This window comes from Lynx rufus, unplaced genomic scaffold (genome assembly GCF_022079265.1).
Source record: "Lynx rufus isolate CCGP_SWC_20201006 ecotype Redwood Valley unplaced genomic scaffold, mLynRuf1.p SCAF_7, whole genome shotgun sequence".
NCBI lineage: Eukaryota > Metazoa > Chordata > Mammalia > Carnivora > Felidae > Lynx > Lynx rufus.
The window spans coordinates 38,597,374-38,615,386 of record NW_025814889.1 but is presented as its reverse complement, the minus strand read 5'-3'; the positions used below and the strand labels follow the sequence as shown (position 1 = coordinate 38,615,386).

At 47.8% G+C, this 18,013-nt stretch overlaps 1 protein-coding gene across 7 annotated transcripts in view; it reads left to right on the top strand.

The window, feature by feature from the left end:
- CRACR2A (calcium release activated channel regulator 2A) overlaps positions 1-18,013 on the top strand; it is a 134,814-nt gene that overhangs the window by 84,814 nt on the left and 31,987 nt on the right. For 5 of the 7 annotated variants that reach the window (XM_047067398.1, XM_047067394.1, XM_047067399.1 and 2 more), the window contains 4 exons: positions 3,807-3,897; positions 7,467-7,562; positions 9,772-9,959; positions 15,113-15,184. In XM_047067398.1, coding sequence (XP_046923354.1) covers positions 3,807-3,897; positions 7,467-7,562; positions 9,772-9,959; positions 15,113-15,184 — 447 coding nt within the window. The remainder of the gene's footprint in view (positions 1-3,806; positions 3,898-7,466; positions 7,563-9,771; positions 9,960-15,112; positions 15,185-18,013) is intronic. The other 2 variants (XM_047067401.1, XM_047067400.1) reach the window with 2 other exon arrangements.

Below are 18,013 nucleotides of genomic sequence, written 5' to 3'. Positions count from 1 at the left end.
ATGCTTAACCAACTGAGCCACGCAGGCACCCCAGTTTTTCAGGATTTTAAAAGCAAATGTTCATTGAAAGACATTTGATATTCTAAGAGTTCAGAGAAGAGACAGTGAGGATTAGAATAGGTGAGGAAATCCTCATAGAGAAGACTAAAAAGTGTAGGTGTGCATCAGGCAATATGAGTGGTTTTAGAAATTGTGGCAATATAGATGTATATAATAAGCAGACGTAATTGGTTGCCTCTTTCCTTTGGTGGAGGAATATGGTGTGCCCGCTGGAACAGCACATGCCACATGTGCAGACCTTTTTAGAGTGTCTCTCCCTGTTACTGTTCTCACGGCCACTGCAGAGCTCTCCGCAGACACAGGCTTCGGGCTCAGTGGCTCCTGCTCACACACAGCCTGCGTCTCTAATGGATTGATCTGACAGGCGCTTTTATGGACGAAGCTTTCCGCTCTTCATCTTCCTGATTGCTTCTCACCTTTACCAAACCCAGCAGCACTTTTATCCTTGAAACTAAGACCTTCCTCCCCCTTGGGGAGCAATGGCCCTTGCCCTCCACAGCCATGACAGTAATTACAATAATAAATAATCCCTTATATTTATTTAGGGCTTTGCAGTTCCAAATGCTTTTCACGCCAGCTCTCTTGTTTGTTTGTCATGCCGGTGCTATGAGGCACTCCGGGCGGGTGCTCCTCTGGGACATAACGAGGTCAGAATGCTCAAGGTCACACTGAGAATATGAGCAGGTCTTCTGAGCCCTGAGCTGGTTTAATGCTATGAATGATGTGAACAGCACCATGATGCTCCCCATTCCTAGGGCTCGTGTGTCTGACCCAGGCTGGTCATGAATCAGTCAGTTCTTGGGGCACCTGGGTGGCTCAGTCTGTAAAGCGTCCAACTTCAGGTCAGGTCGAGATCTCACGGTTTGTGAGTTCGAGCCCTGCATCGGGCTCTCTGCTATCAGCACGGAGCCTACTTTGGATCCTCTGTCTCCCTCTCTTTCTGCCTCTCCCCCATTCTCTTTCTCTGTCTCTCAAAATAAATAAACATTAGGGGCGCCTGGGTGGCGCAGTCGGTTAAGCGTCCGACTTCAGCCAGGTCACGATCTCGCGGTCCGTGAGTTCGAGCCCCGCGTCGGGCTCTGGGCTGATGGCTCGGAGCCTGGAGCCTGTTTCCGATTCTGTGTCTCCCTCTCTCTCTGCCCCTCCCCCGTTCATGCTCTGTCTCTCTCTGTCCCAAAAATAAATAAAAAGCGTTGAAAAAAAAATTAAAAAAAAATAATAATAAACAAATAAATAAACATTAAAAAAAAAATGAGTCAGTCTTTGTGGGATTCATCTTCTGAAAGCCTTTGGGCCTGGCCCGGGTCCCCTAGGATGCCAACTGTATTCTAAAGCATTTCCAGAGGGTTGGTTTCACAGATAAGTCTGGTTGAGCTGGACCTAGATGCATTGAGGCCCACCTGGAACCCCTGGGCTTCTCTGCAGTGGACCCAGCCTTTGTCAACGAGGGCTAGAAGTAGGCACCATTCAGCAGCTACCTCTGCCTTCCCCCCATTTGTTTTTTAGCAGTCTGCAAAATTACTTACTTCATGACGAGTGAACTGACATGTGGGCATGAAAAACAGTTTATTAATTTAATCAAATAAAACTTAGAGCAAAGTTAATGTAACGCAGTTAATGATAGTGTAGAATTGGTTATTAAGCATAATGGTAAACAGCTTCTATGGATGACTGTAATTAGTATTACTTTATCAGAGAAAATCAGTTTTTAAATTTCTCCCATCTCACTTTATTAGGTCTTCAGTATTTATGTAGTTGGAGTCACTGTCTAAAGTTATCTAGCACCTGAATTTCTTCAAGCATAGGAAGATGATTGCAGGGACCAAGTGAAGACTTTCTTTCTGAAAGTCCCTTGAAACAATATTCATTTCTGTCCTTGAACTGTTCCTATTCAACAGCCAGTGCCTTTGCTCCTCATTTCCCTCTATATTTCTTTGTATTTATTATGGGTTAGCTCATAACCAGCTCATAACCAAAACATCTGTCATTTACCAAGAAGGGATTTCTTACTGTTAGCCAGCAAGACATTTCCTACACCCAGGATGGTAAACACAGGCTCCAGCTCATGGAAGTCTTGGAGAGCTGTCACCTTTTGTGCTCAGCAAAAGTATGGCCATTGCCATACTCACTCAAAGGATTTCTGGTCTTAGGGGTATGGCCGGGAGAGGGAACCTAGAGGCTTCTGGCCTGATATGAGTGACGTTGGCCATGGAGACTTACACCAGTTCCTTGTCTGGATCAGTTTAATGGTTTCTACAGATCTAGAAGGATGTCAGTCAAAATGGCTCCTTTGAGTCATAGTCATGTGGTTTAAAGGTACCCCAGCAGGTAGCAAGTGAGGAAGGGACATCTTTTGGTGCAGCAGGGAAGGCTGGCACTGGATTGGAGTCCCAAGTGGATATAAGGCGGGAGGGGTTGAAACGAAGGTCTCAGTGTAATATATACATTCCCATCCTTAATCTTTTGTTCAGAAATCTCCCTAGTACCTCTCAGAATTGAAAACTGGAGCTATTTCCTCAATTATTAAAGTCTCCTTACTTGCGTAAAGGACAGAAAGTGCTTATCACCATTTCAGTTTAAAATGGCAAGTGCCAAAATCTGCAGTATGTGTGTGTTCAAACAGCCGTGGGAGCCAAGACATCAGCCTGCTCCTGAACCTGGATTTCCCTTAACAGGTGAGGAAGAAGAATGGGAGGGACTCAGAGAGAGAGAGAGCCCTTAGCTGCAGGTCAGGGAAGAGGGGTAACTGTTCAATGCCCTGGAAATGGGAATACATTGGAGTGATAACTTCCATCTCAGTTCAAATGCTAATACCTGATCCTTCCTGTTTGAATTTGGAGGTGGGGGCTGGGGGTGGGGAGGCATTCAAAGAAGGATCTATTTGGGGAGAGAAGGAGGAACAACACCAGAGATGACCTATAGCCATAGCCATATTTGTTCCCATAGCCATATTTGTCTTGGTCTCTATATAGGAGCAGAGTACCCAGGTTTTTCCTTCCTGTCCAGTGGGGCTTTTCAAGTGTAGGGAGAAGATGCTGGCAGGGAGGAGGAGGGATGTCTCATTATCACTGCCCACCTTTAACCAGCCTGCCCCTTCTCATACTGTCTGCCTGGGGCCGTGGGCCTGAGATGGCATGAGCACTGGCCAAGTGTGGCCCCCACTTCCTTTGTAGGGGGCATGGTTTCCATGATTGTCATTGTCATGGAATCTTTTGTCATCTGATGAGAAATGTGGATCACATAGACTTAAGCACACAATTTCAGGAGAACCCTATGACAGTATACTTTAGACAGGGCTGATGGAGCCAGGTAGAGAGAAAGCATCCACAGTGGGAAGGAGATAAACCAGGAGCCCAAATAGGAAAGAAGCCCACACAACACAACTTTATACTGTCTATAGGTGTAGGGACCAGCGGACAATAAGGAGGTGCGTTCAGCAGAGGCCAAGGGGCTTGTTGTTGAAATAAAGCAGAATTAAGGAAGATAGAGCCAAGGAAGCTTCACTGAGGAACGTGTGGGTCATCTGGGACTGATGGCTTCCTCATCTAGGAGGAGGACGAGGTCCTGCTGGGCCTCTATGGTCAGCTAATCCTGAGGAACTGGTCCCACCTGACCTACGCAGTCGTCCCCACAGCCCCAAGCTCCTGTTGGGATTCTGGTGCCCAAGCTCCAGAGGATAAATACTCTGGGGGATAAATGAATTTTGGTGTAGACCTTCGCAGACTCTCTTTCCACCACCTCTGCAGGAAAATTGCTGCTTATGATGAAGAAATCCAGCATCTCTACGAGGAGATGGAACAACAAATCAAGCATGAGAAGGAGCAGTTTCTCCTGAAAGTAAGAGTCCACACCATGGCTTGGCTCTGAGCACCAGGTGGAAATATCGCCTACTCTGACTACCTCCCCCAGTTTAAGATTGCAGTGCCCCCACCTGTGGCACTGTGCATTCCCTGTCTCTCTGCTGCTTTATTTATATTTTTCAAGACATTTGTCACCTTCAGACATGACATTTAATTTCCTTGTTTATTTTTGTTGATTATGGTCTGTCTCCTCCTACTATCATGTAAGCACTGCAAGAGCAGGGATCTTTAAAAAAAAAAATGTTTATTTATTTATTTTGAGAGAGAGAGTGTATGAGCAGGGGAGGGGCAGAGAGAGAGGGAGACAGAGAATCCCAGGCAGGCTTTGCACCGTTACCGCAGAGCTCGTCATGGAACTCGAACCCACAAACGTGAGATCATGACCTGAGCTGAAACCAAGAGTCAGATACTTAACTGACTGAGCCACCCAGTCTCCCTGAGAGCAGGGATCTTTATCTTTACTTGTTACTGTATCCACAGCCCCTCAGCCATGCTTGGAACACGGTTGGTACTCAATAAATACTTATTGAATCAATGAATGAATGAACTAATGACAAAAGGATGAAGGTGCATGTGCTTACCAGTTATAGCAGCTTGGAGACCGGGTCTGATACTGGCTGGTCCCAGACCTGGAAGGCAGGCCCACCCAAATGCAGTCCATTCTACTCCATGCCCAGCAGCTCCTCTAGGGGGACCATCATTAGAGCCTATGCTTCCCATCCTTTCCCTTAAACACCTAGAAAACTTAATAACCAAGACAAGTCAAATCCCACCCTTCTCGGACCCCATGGGAGAAAATGTAGAGCTCACATACCTCGTTCCGACTCTGGCATCTAGCTTCCTAGCAGCCTCTAGCCTGCTGTTTGTCTTGGGAGGTCAGAATTGGTGAAATTCTCTCCTCTTCCAAACTAAGCAGGGTCCTTTTGGGAGCATATTTATAAAACAAAGCTACAGGAAACTCTCTCTTACCCATTTTTTCATTATCCACTTGGTGAGTTCTCAACAGAAAAGTCATTGATCTTGAATGGTAGCTTTAGGCTGCCGTTACAACAATCCCATGAACTGGGTGGCTTATAAACAACAGACATTTATTTCTCACAGTCCTGGTGGCTGGACATCCAAAATCAGGGGGCCAGTGTGGTCAGGCTCTGGTGAGAGCCCACTCCCTGGTTCTGGCTGTGGCCCTCTCGCTGCATCCTCACGGGGCGGGGGGGCAAGTGCGTCCATGGGATCATCACCTTGGGGGTTAAGTTTCAACATAGGACTTCTGGGAATATAGCAGAGGGACCACGTCTTGCGCTGCCTCTCAGAACAGAACCTGGGCTATTGCCACAACCCTTCCCTCCTCCTTAATGCAGGTTGGTTTGAACCAGTTTTTATTTATATGCTGATTTGGATTATCTACACCGAGGATCTATTTATTATCACAGATACCATTCAAAAGGAGATGAAGTCTGAATGCTTTCCAGAAAAAGCCCATCATATTCTCCAACTAGAGCCCTCTGAAGGCTTGTCTGTATTTCCAGACTCCCCCTGTACCCATTCTTTCTTAGAGCTTTAAAACAGTCTGCCTGTCCCCTGCCCTTCAGCATAGTTGGATGAGTATAAGGCAGACAGAACTCACACACTTGTCACCCAGCATACCCTAAAATAGTTTTCTGAGAACAGTAGCCTTTTTTTTCCTGCAGTAGGAGAGTCACTCCCTTTACCCCAAATGATCTACTGCTGGGCCATGACTACAGGTCAGAGGTCCTAGCTAAAAAAAGAGGCCTGCTTCCAGAAGCAAAAGGTGGGCCAAGGTGTGGGAACTGGGAATGGGAAGAGGTGGGAGGAAAAATTTCAAGGACACATTAGGATCATGTAAGGGTATATGACCACACCACTGTACCCTTCACCCCCCATTCCACTCCCTCCTTCCCCTTCTAGTACCCCAGGCCTTTCAGGCCCAGTGCCTAGGTTTTCCACTTTTGCACAAACACAGAAACTGTTAAAATGTGCTTGGCTTTGCAGACACAGGCTTTTGCCTTGTCACAACGTGAGGACAGTGGTGTGACAGTTTATGACAGCATGAGAAGGGCTGGGCCTTCTGGCTCTACATGTAGCAGTCTGTTTGACCACGAGGGAAATACTTAATGACTGGCACACTCCGGCTCAAGGAAAATAGACACCCCCCCTCGATGCTCTGTGCTGGCCGGGGCTATAAGGCACTCTGCAGGCCCACCATGGGGATGGCAGCATCCGCGCCGGACTTGTGGAGCTACCCGCCTCCCCGGCACTGTTCATGGGGCACCTACTCTGTGAGTGACAGCCAAGCTGAACGAAGCAGGTTCCCCGGTGAAGGTGTTGACAGCAGGAGCTTCCCGGTCAGATCTTCCCCCTATCATTGCCTGTGGTTGATGTGAGGGCGATCACAGGCTGTCCCTGAGCTCCATGTACCTACCTGAGAACAGGCTGAGGACCAGGTAGTGTCTACAAAAGATGAGTCCAGGAAATAATTCTGAGCCTTGGAACGGAGGTGTCCAAAGGCCTGTGTCCTGAGAGTGGTTGTGTGCTCCCAACCCCCTGGTGCCACCATCACACCCAGCCTCATAGCCCCTCTAGTGTCCAGCATTCCAGGCTGTCCTCCAAGGCAGGTGGAACCCCAGGGGCTCCTGTCATGAGCTCTGTGCACATTATAATGGTTTCTTCTCTCCCTGCAAGTTTCACACCTCATTTCTGCCTTCAGGGGAGTGAAGAGCTGTAGGTGGCCTGCATATTTTTGTTTCCGTCCTGTGAACAAAGAAACAATGATAGATGAATGAAGTCAAGTCAGCTAGGTAAGACCAGGGCTGGAGCCCCAGTCTCCTGATGCCCAGATGAGGGACCTTGTACCAGACCAGGCTCTGTGAGAGTGTCAGGCGTCCAGACAGCCCACACAGTTTTCTCTTTACCCCACCCCAAGCCCTTTCTCACTGCGTCAGCAGCTTCCTGAGTGGGGAAGACCAGTTCTAGGGCGGGAGGGGAGGGGCTGTGGATCACAGAGGCAGAGCTATCACAAGAGCAAGGCTGGGACACCTCAATCATGGTGGGACACGGTGAGGACCTAGACCCTCAAGGGGAAGAAGTAATGCCCCGTGTTTCCCGAGCAAGGGGTAGTGTGAGGGAACAAATGACTGTACCCAACGTGGAACAGAATATCCACATTAGAAGGATACCCCCCCCAATTTAGAGATAAAGAGATGGAGGTGTGAGATTCTCTATGTTCAGTACTCCACCACTAACCAACACTGTCTCTCTCTGGGGGAGCGGTGCACAGTCATTGGTCATGGTCACACATGGTGGGAGCTGGGGAGTTGGCATGACCCCTTATGAGCACTTGCTCTGTCTCCGTCCCAGTGGGCCTCCCTGACCAGCCAGGCAGGGCATCGAAGCCCTGGAATGTTGTGGGAAGGGCCCTACAATCCAAAAGGATGGGGAGGCCCTGCTGTTGAGCAGGTGCAAGGTGGGGGACAAATCTCCATCCCAAGTGCCCTGGGGCCTCACGCGTCCTTCTCTCCGGCTCGGCAGGATATGGAGAGGTTTCAGGCCCGCAGTCAGGAGCTGGAGCACAAGCTGTTATCCAAGGAGCAGGAGCTGGAGCAGCTCATCCAGAAGCAGCAGCAGGTGCGCCTTTGCCACGGCCTTGGAGCACCTGGTTCCTCTCTCCATCCCCCCCCCCCCCCCCCCCCCCCCGCTCTTGCCCACTTTCCCTGCTATTCACTCAAGGATTTTGGTTTGTTTGTTTGTCTGTTTTTAATCGGAGGAGAACCATTTAGCTGTACAAAAGATAGCATTTTGAAACCACAGGTGATCTCAGGATAAAGCCTTTACCTCTCCAGCGCCAGGTGTTTAGTTGGGAAAAGTTGCCAAGAATTCTCCCTCGAGGCATCTGAAGACATTGTCAACCTAATTACACCCAGGAGCCGCCAGAATGCCAAACATTAATTTGTTTCCTGCGTCCTGGGTAAGAGGAGAGGGGGGTGCTGAGGTACAAAGGACGGAGTCACTAATGCTTTGTGGGAGGCTGCAGTGATGTCTTCCCACTGGGATGGCCATGGATGCCTCCAGCTGGAAGAGACTCTTCAAAGATCAATTTGCCCATCCCCTGTTTTCCTGTGCGCCCGGAAGAGGTTCCTTAGCCTTTTTTTTTTTTTTTTTTGTGGCTATGCCCATCACCCCACAGGATGGATGCAGACACCAGATGTTCCTCTGATGCACTTGAGCCCCCACGAGGCGGTCTGGGCAGTACACTGTGTAGAGTGGTGTCCAGCCACCATGGCTGCCTAATGACCTCAGAAAGATTGATTACCTAGGCAAACTTCACAATCATAGACTCCTCCTCAAGGTGAGGGCTCGTTGGGGAGAGAAGGCCAGGATGTCACTTGGCCTCCCGTTTTGTTTTGTCTGGCTCTGGAAGTAATCCAGCCCTGGACAGACCCAGACACACCGCATCCATTTGTATAGAGAGGGCTATTTTCAGCAACACAGTAAAATATGCTTGAAGCTACCCCATGCTGAGGCTAGAGACTGTCCCTCTCCTGCTGCTCCCTGACCTATGTATGCATTCTGGTTTCTTTCTTTCTTTTTTTAATAAATTCTTTTTTTTTTTAAGTTTATTTTTGAGAGAGACAGAGACAGTCTGAGCAGGGGAGGGGCAGAGAGAGAGAGAGAGAGAGAGGGATCGAGAGAATCCCAAGCAGGCTCTGAGCTGTCAGCACAGAGCCCAGTGTGGGGCTCGAACTCATGAAACCATGAGATCATGACCTGAGCTGAAACTAAGAGTCACCCATGCGCCCCTTGGTTTCTTTCTCTTGCAACACGATAATTTCCACTGGAGGAACTGCCAGCTGCCTTCCCATTACCCTTCCACAGCTATCCCTTGCTTCTACTCTTTCTCCCCCTCACTATTATGCATTAAGTTCTTACCAATTAGACTTATCCCTCAAACGAATGATTACCACTCGATTTAATTACTGCATGCTTGCCTGATTACACAGGAGCCTCTTGAGAATCACACAAAATTCCTTGTTGCTGCCTCCTCTTCCCCTCACTGGCCACATTTATAAAACTAAATTTATTATGATATATTTGCCTTGGTTTGATTCCTCCTCTGGTGAGAGGGTTAGAAGCTTTGCAAAGCAGAATCACCAGCCAAGAAACGCTGCAGTTATACAAATGCAGGTTTTTTTAGTTCCTTTTGGGACATGAAAAAAAAAAGGTATGTGTTTGGTCTGACCTGTTTTAGCTGTTTCCTAAGAATTTCCAGGGTTTCTGGCCACCATACAACATTTCTCTAGATTAAAGGAATGGATTTATTTAGCGGAGCAAAGAAAAGGAGATACACAGATTTGCTGTCAGAATTCAAAATTAGGAAGGACAGTTTTATGAAGAATGCCACTTAGCTGCTTCCCAGGTCCATCAGGGCCGAGGGGGACAATTGGCTGAAAGGACAAGAGGGATTTAGGTTGGCTCTCAAGACTATGGATGCGATGCTAATGGCATCATTATTGTCACCGGGATTGGGGACACAGATGGATTGTTGACCTCCCTTTCCCAGCAGTCTTTGTGAATGGTGCTGTTCCCTCTGGACTGTTCAGTAGCCCTGTGGAGACAGGGGAGAGATGAGATGTGCTCTGGCCATTCCTCCCTGCCTCCAAAAGTGCATCTGTGTGACTTAAGGAGCAGGACAAAGCCTGTCCAGTCCCAAGGGCAGCGAGGGCTGGCAGTGAGGGCTCCTGCCCACAGGTGGAGAAAGTGAGGGGAGACTGGGGCGGAGCCAGATGGGATGGGGGTTGTTCATCATTCCCTCCTGCTCCCCCACCTTCCTTTCCAGCTGGAAGGCCAGTGCACCACCCTGCAAAATGATGAGCATGAAACCAAGGCTGAGAACACCAAGCTGAGAGTCACAAACCAGGAGCTGGCCCGGGAGCTGGAGCGGACCTCCCGGGAGCTGCAGGATGCCCGGAAACAGCTGGAGAGCCTCCAGCAAGAGGCCCACCAACTCCACCAGGAGAAGGAGATGTGAGTCTGGCCCTCGTGGGTTCCTGTCCCTGCTGTCCAGCTGCCTGCCTGCCTCTGCTGTGAGCATGACATCGTCTCCTCCCTTGGAGACCCTGTCGCCTTGCCTAGAACGTGGGGCTCAGGGGCTCCTTGGTCCCTGAAATCTCTTCTAGGATCCCGAGGCCATCAAGCAGACCAGCACTGTAGCAAGCAGAATCTAGGATTGACAGGAAATCTACAACCCTGTTCTTGGGAAATGTATCATGTGATTCAAAAGATGTGTTATCCACCCAACAAATACAGGGCGGTCACTGAGAAAAGGCTGAGTGTGTGGACAGACCACACGTGACTGTCATAGGTTAGAGACCCAGGACGAGAGTGAAGCAGGTAGGCTTCTGAGATTTAATCTGATGGAGTATATGACAGTACCCTGGAATCTTCACTGCAGTCTGCCTACTCTCTCCTACCAGTGTCCCTCTGTGTGGACACAGTGTGGTGAGCCCCACATCTCTCAGGGCCTGGTTTGCCAGTGACCTGCTGTTGGTGTGCGGCCAGTGGACTCAGCCTGCTAGGCAGAAGGCACACGTAAGGAAGAATCAAGAGCTGGGTCTGCAGGCTGGGGCTGAGGAGCTGCCAGCAGTCGTCTTGGGAGTGTTAGGTTCTGAGAACAAATGCACTCTTTGACGTGCCCAGGGACAGGAATCCCACTTATTTGTTCACACATTTATATTTGTTTACTTACTCATTTGTCAAAAATTTATTGCAGACGGCTCTGCCCCAGGTACCATGTTGTACATTCAACGTATCTCACCTATGTCAACAATTTGACATTGTTTCATATGAACTTTACAGCATCCTGATGTGGCAGGTACTGTTATTATCAACTCTAAGTTATGGACGAGGAAGCTAAGAGTCAGAGGTTTTCAGTAACTCTCTAGCGCAACACTCCGTGCTAGACACGTCTTGCTGACTCCACACAGTGAATCATGAACCGGCCAGAAAATATGTACTCAGGAATGGGACTGGCCATCATTCACTCATCACTCATTCATGCATTTGTTCATCCCCTTCATTCATTCTGCAGAAGGTAACGTGTGCCTGGTCCTGTGCCAGGTATTTAAACAGTGTGATTTCAGAGGAAAGGGCAGTATTACTTACCAGTGCCTGAGTGTTACATACGTTAACTGTCCTTGTTCAAAAGGGAAAGCCCTCACTTCGTCTGAATGATGGCAAAATTTGGGTCCGTTGGCCTAAATCAAATTGTTCTGCTGTCTGTCCTGTGTGTGCTGTCCTGTACTGTTTTGGACTGATTTGCCAGGGTGAAAGAAAGGAAATGTGTTTACATGTGGAGTTTTACCCTAAAAAGACTTCTCTAGTTTTTTTATTTATTGATTGATTTTATTTTTTTTTAATGTTTATTTATTTTTGAGAGACAGAGACAGAGAATGAGCAGGGTAGGGGCAGAGAGAGGAGACACAGAATCTGAAACAGGCTCCAGGCTCTGAGCTGTCAGCACAGAGCCCAACGTGGGACTCGAACTCACAAACTGTGAGATCATGACCTGAGCCGAAGTCGGATGCTTAATGGACTGAGCCACCCAGGTGCCCCAAGATTTCTCCAGTTAAAAAGAAAATGTATTCTGAGCAGCTGACTTAAGACAAACCCCTTCACTCCAATTCTTGGGTGACCAGGGGAGGACAGTGTATTTCATTGTAAATGAGCAAAATCAGTTCCTCCTCATTGAGAGCAGGCCAACAAGGCACAGGCATTTAACTTTACAAACAGAATTAAGGACTCAGGCTCTTAAAATTGAATCAAGTTTTAAAACAACAAACATCTGAAGGCACCAGCATTAGAACAGCAAATGGAAATAAGCACCCAGTGCCAGGGTATCAAATCACAGCATGAGGATTAAAATCTTTCTGAAGTCTTATCTTAATTAACCAAGCCAGAGACAATCTCTGGAGGCTGGGAACTGAAAAAGAGGGTCAGGAGGAAGAGATAAATGATTTCAGGAACTTCATGACTTGTTTTCGAAAAGCGCACAATGCCTTATGCAGCTGGAAAGCATGCTGGAGCCCAGGAGAGTGTGTCCTGTCTGGGGAGGTCAGGAGAGAGGGCAGTGAGAGCCTTAGCTGGTTCCCTGTAGAACAGAGTCCCAGATCTGCAGTACTGATAGCAGATGAGTGCTCTAATCCACCTCTTCATTTTATAAATGAAGAACTTGAGGCTCAGAGAGATGCAGTGACACAAAGCCACACAGCTAGCTAGTGCCAGAAAACAGGGACAGAGCCGAGTTCTCCCCATATGATGTGCTTCCCCCCCAACTCACAGTGTCTTGCTGTCTGATGCTGCACCAGAGCAGCTGGGAAAGGAGAGGACGGTACTGGGAGATAAAAAGACTTAGTCACTTATCAGCTAGAATTCTAAATGGGCAAAATTAATTTTTCTGTTCTCCAAAGATGCTCAAGGAGGGAGAACTTGATTTTAAAATAAGATAAAGAAAGAACAATCAAGCAGGAGAGATAACAAAGATGAAGGTCAGCTGGAAAGCAGCACCTGTTTATTTTGTTAATGAATTTTTATTTGGGGTGGGTAGTTTATGACGAGACACAAAAGGATCTATACTCAGCAAGAGGTCTGCAAAGACCCAGAGGCCACCCCTCAGGGTTTCTTGTGGATCCTTCCAGAGTGTTCTATGCATATACAAGCACACACACACACTTTTCATTTACACACTGTTCTGCATTTGCCTGTGTTTTCACTTGGCGATATATTTTGGAGATGCTCCCTCTCTCATCCCTCTCCAGAAAATAAAGCCAACAGCAGTTCCCTAAAGACAGCCATAAACCTGTCACCAGTCACTCCTATGAAAAATGGTAATTTCTTTCTCTTTCAGTCCACATAGTACCAAGTACAGACCTTTAGAATGTCTAGGTTAGATGCCTTCCTTTTTGTGAACACAGAAAAAGTCTGACAATGTGTGTGTATCTAAATAGATGCATGTTTATTAGACAAATAGGTAGACATATTTCATCAATATGTAATGTGTGTGTGTGTGTGTGTGTGTGTGTGTGTGTGTGTGTGTCTCCAGCAGTCAACTCTGTTGTGTCTACAGTGCAAAGACCTGGAATGCCTTATTTCTTAGGAATCGCTCCTAAATCAAATGTTCTGTGAGAACACAGATGTCAGGTGTCCAGGGAGTGATTTCCCTTAGCAGGGGTAGAGTTGTCTGCTCCTGGTTGAGAATCAGAACCCAGGGCCGGGACAGAGGATCCACAAAGCCATTGTGGCTCACAGGGCACCGCAGCAGCAAACAGCTGTGCTCACATACTGCTCATCACAGCAGAATCCTAGACGGGGATTTGGGGACCCGGTTTGGATAATGGGAAATACATTGTTTTCCCTCAAGTTGAAATTAAATATAATTGGTAATAAAGTGTTAGGAATTGGCATCTCTGCAGGAGCTAGAGAAGTTTTATTGCTTAATTAGGATTGTCTGAGGTGAACTTAGAATTTGATTCGGTCTGTTATTGTTGTAAATTGACTTTATAATTATTCCATAAAGGGGGAAGAACCACACAGATACCTTTTAAGGAATCTATTGTGAGGTGGGCTCAAGCCTTATGGACCGAGCAAGCAGGTGCTGTTTTCGCCAGCTCAGTAATGACATTGAGGGTGCGGCAGAGGGGTGACTGTCCCCGCCCAGCCCGGTGTGTGCACAATCGGGGTAGTCTGGACAGCTTATGGAAATGGACGCATTTTGTGAGACTATAAGATGCTCCCTACACTAGCAACTATGCTGTGGTTTGGAAATGTGGAACTTTGGGCCTTTTGCAGTAACCTTAGGGGTGATTTAAACATTTCTAAAAGCACAGTGCAGAGCCCAGAGGGAAGGATGGAGGCAAAGTTGCGAAGTTCAGCAAGGCTTATTTTCCAGTGTCACCCAATTCTGCTTTCCTTTTTTTTCTTTCTTCCCCGGGTGGTGTTGAATACCTCCCCGACTCACCCCTCCCTTCCTCTCTTCCTTCCTCTATCCCTGCCTCCTTCTTTCCTCCCCCATCTCTCTGCCCTCTCTCCTTTTGTTTCTTACTGCTATTCGTTTGTTGTTGTTGTTGTTGTCTATGTATTTATTTTGAAAGAAAGAGAGCATATGAAGAGTGCACAAGCGAGGGAGGGGCAGAGAGAGAGGGAGACAGAGAATCCCAAGCAGGCTCCAGGCTCCAAGCTGTCAGTATGGAGCCTGATGTAGGGCTTGAACCCACGAACTGTGAGATCATGACCTGAGCTGAAACGAAGAGTTGGACGCTTAACCAACTGAGCCACCCAGGGCCCCCTGTTTCTTACTGCTTTTTGTTGACGACACCTTCATGCTGGGCACTGGGTTGCATTTAGAGATGCAGACAAACAAACCAGGCAGTTCCTACCTCACCATCTGAGTTGGTCTCCAGACACCTCCACTACCTCTCAGCTCCTCCCTCCCCTTACTCAAAGGGTGATTGACATGATTGACGTGTTCACACTGTGATCTAAGTATCTGATTATAATTGATACATTTGATCTCTGCTTTATGGCTAGAGATGAGAACTCCTAAGTTAAAGAAATGAATGACCAACAGAGGAAATTACAGAGATCTAAGAACAGATTGGAGACTTATAGGGGAGGATGGGGAAGGGGAAAGGATTCTTCTGTAGCTCCTGGAAACAAACGAAACCAGCTACAGGAAAAATACAAGTTCTGCTCTCACTTGTAGGATTGGGCTGGAGAGTATTGGTTCTGGGTAGGACAGGGTCACCTGGAGCCTGGGAAGGCCAAGTGATTATTATGAAGCCCTGTTCATGGGTTTGGGAGTAGGGGGTCCTAATCTACTCAGCCGTGGATTGTCTATGGGACATGGGGAGAGTTACTGGTTCTCTGTCTGTGTCTATAAAAGAGGGGTAATCTCACCTTCCAAATCGGGAGTCTGTGATGATGAAGTGAGATCATAGCTGTAACCACCTGTACACAGCAGGTGCTCATCAGGGGAGGGAGGCATATCCCTCAGACCCCAGGGTGGGGTGCTACCTGCTGGTCCTGGGTGCCCTGGACATCCAACTACAACACAGCCCCTCACACCGTGGTGGCTTAAATCCCTGCTATAGAAGCTCATAAGTCTGTGTTGGCCTCTTCTTCAGGGAAGTGTACCGTGTGACGGAGAGTCTGCAGCGTGAGAAGTCGGGGCTTCTGAAACAGCTGGAACTCCTGAGGTGTGTCAGCACCAGATGTGTTCTGAGAGCATATCCCACATTCCTTGGGTTGGAAGAGCTAGGCTGAAAGTCTTCCCTGCCTACGTTCTGGATGATCACAGCTGCTGAGAGAGTGCCCTCATTCCCCTGATCCCCAGCATATTATGTTTGGTCCATTCACACACACGCCCACATCCCTCTCCAGTTTGTACATGTGCAGGTAGGCTCTGCCTCATTCTTTGTGGCATCTCCCACAGCACCTTATGTGGTACTTGCTCAGGTAGGAGCGGAACTGAATTTCTTGAGCATCTACCCAGTGGAAGATATATAGTATCCCTTTCTCTTTAAAAAAAAATTGATGTTTATTTTTGAGGGAGAGAGAGCGCAAGCTGGGGAGAGGCAGAGAGAAAGGGAGACAGAGAATCAAGTAGGCTCCACATGTGGGGCTCAAACCCACGAACTTGAGATCATGATCTAAGCCGAAGTCAAGACGCTCAACCAGCTGAGCCACCAAGGTGCCCCTGGTAGGCCTTTCATCTTCAACAAAATTAAAGAAAGGAGGGCAGTTCCTGATAGGGGAATTAACAGAGAAGGAAAATGATAGCAGAGAAATGAGGCAATTTACCAAAGGAGACACAGCCACTCACTTCGGGAGTCAGAATTGAGATCTGTATCTGGCTGATTCTCTTGATTCTGCCATAGTCTCCTAATGTCTGTTGAATGAGCAAATGAGTCACAAACAGAGCATAAACAGAGCAAAGGAGTTTGGAGTTTCCTCCACTTGCTAAACCTTACTGTAAATTCAAAGCTCATTGGTCTGGAATGTGCCAAAACCAAACCCAAAACAAAACCTGCGTGTGGAAAGATGGGATTTTCACTTTTGCATGTGAGGTTTCCAAGTTACAGTACCTTCTGTCTGCCAAACACCTCTTGGGAATGGTGATGGGGCACGAGCACTTTGGGTTCTGCTTTTTATTTTTGTTTAAGCTTATTCATTTATTTTGAGAGAGATAGAGTGCTGGAGGAAGAGAGAGAGAGAGAGAGGAATCCCAAGCAGGCTCCATGCTGTCCGCACAGAGCCCAATGTGGAGCTCGAACTCACAAACCATGAGATCATGACCTGAGCCAAAATCAAGAGTCGTCCGCTTAACCGACTGAGCCACCCAGGCTCCCCAGGTTCTGGTTTTTAGAGTCCACTTGTCTTAAATCAGGTACACTCTGACTTGTTTTGTTTTATTTGAAAGCAAGGTGAGGTCACCGTGTCTGGCATCTGTGATGCTACCAAATTGAAAAGTGCTCAGAACTGAATGCATTTCAGATTTACTTCCCTCAATACATGATTCAAACAGGACTGCAAAGGCTGGGGAGATGGAAGGGGGTTCTGACATGACCAAGTTCTAATCCATTTGAGAGCAGGTCTTGAATCTTAGAAGGCTTTAGTGAAAAGAAGAGAACAGGGTGTACAAGGACAAATTTTGATTTTTCCCCTTTTTTTCTGTTGTACTTAGAAGAAAAGGACAGATTCAAAGCGAATGAGCAGAGGAGAATGACAAGGCAGATCTCTACAAACGCATGGGTCTTTTTGATGGAGACTGGCATTTGTGCAGAATTACATGCCCAAAGTCTTTCTGTGCTATCACATGCATACAAGCTTAGATTCTGCAGCAGGTCAAAGTCCATCCGTAGCGAGGAAGGCCCCCATGGCAGATTTTTCCTCCACAGTGAAATCATCGGGTAGTGACAGACAGCAGTGGGGAAATGGGAATTAAGGACAGAGATAATGCCGAGGCAAGGGATATCAAGTTGGAAGTTGGGGGGGAGGATGGGGGTCTGCCCCCATCATGGCAATGGCTGGGATATGACAGTGTGAGGAAGGGACTGCCCTCCTAGGGGCAAGTAGCAGCAAAAGGAAACAATTTCAGGGGACTCAGTTGGGAACATGGACTTTGGGGCCAGATCTGGGTCAAGACCCAGCACTACCCTTATTACTTTGTGTGACCTTGGGCAATTGACTTAACCAGATGGAATGTTAGTTTTCTCATGCCTGCCTCACAGGCTTCTCTTGACAGTGAGATGATATATATATGAGTGACCATCACGACAGGGCATTAGTGTGAATTAAGGTGGACATTTATTTAGAGGGTGTAGCATCTCTTTGACTGCCGAAGCTTCTGCCTGGAGATGACTGCACAAAGCAGGAAACACCACAGTGAACTCCCTGATGGAGATGGGGCTTCCCGGGGCCCCCATGTCCTCACCCAGGTGCAGGGCTGCTAACCTCTCTGCCAGCATAGAGCGAGGGGCCTTCTGGAAGGAAACTCTCCCTTTGCCATTCTCAGGCTTTGCTACTATCATGGAGACAGGCAGAACTGTCACATGAGCATGTCCCCTGTGCCCATCCATGCCTACCTCCTGCCTTCTCTGTCGTGGTGGCTGAACGCCCCATGTGCCTGGCTCTCCCAAATGTGCACTAGAGTGAGACCTTCCTCAAGGGCTGGTCCAGCGGGTATTGTCTCTCCTCCATGGCTGGTTGTTTCTCTTTTGGGGAGACCAACCAATGTCCTATAGCATTTCTTACCCAGTAGCTCCTGTCACCACTTACGCATCCAGCTACTTTGCATTTCTTTAATGGCTTTCAAAACCTTTCAAAAGAATTGTTTACACTTGCATTCCATCTCCACTTCCTTTCCTCACATTCTTGACCCTCCAGTCAGGCTCCTTCTGCCTCAATTGCACTGAAAGGGGAACCAGGGACCTCCATGTTGCTTGAAAGAGTGGCCAGTTCTCAGGGTGCCACCCTTGTCTCCAGCAATGTATTCTTAGCACAGCATCTATAGGGCTCCTTTGAAA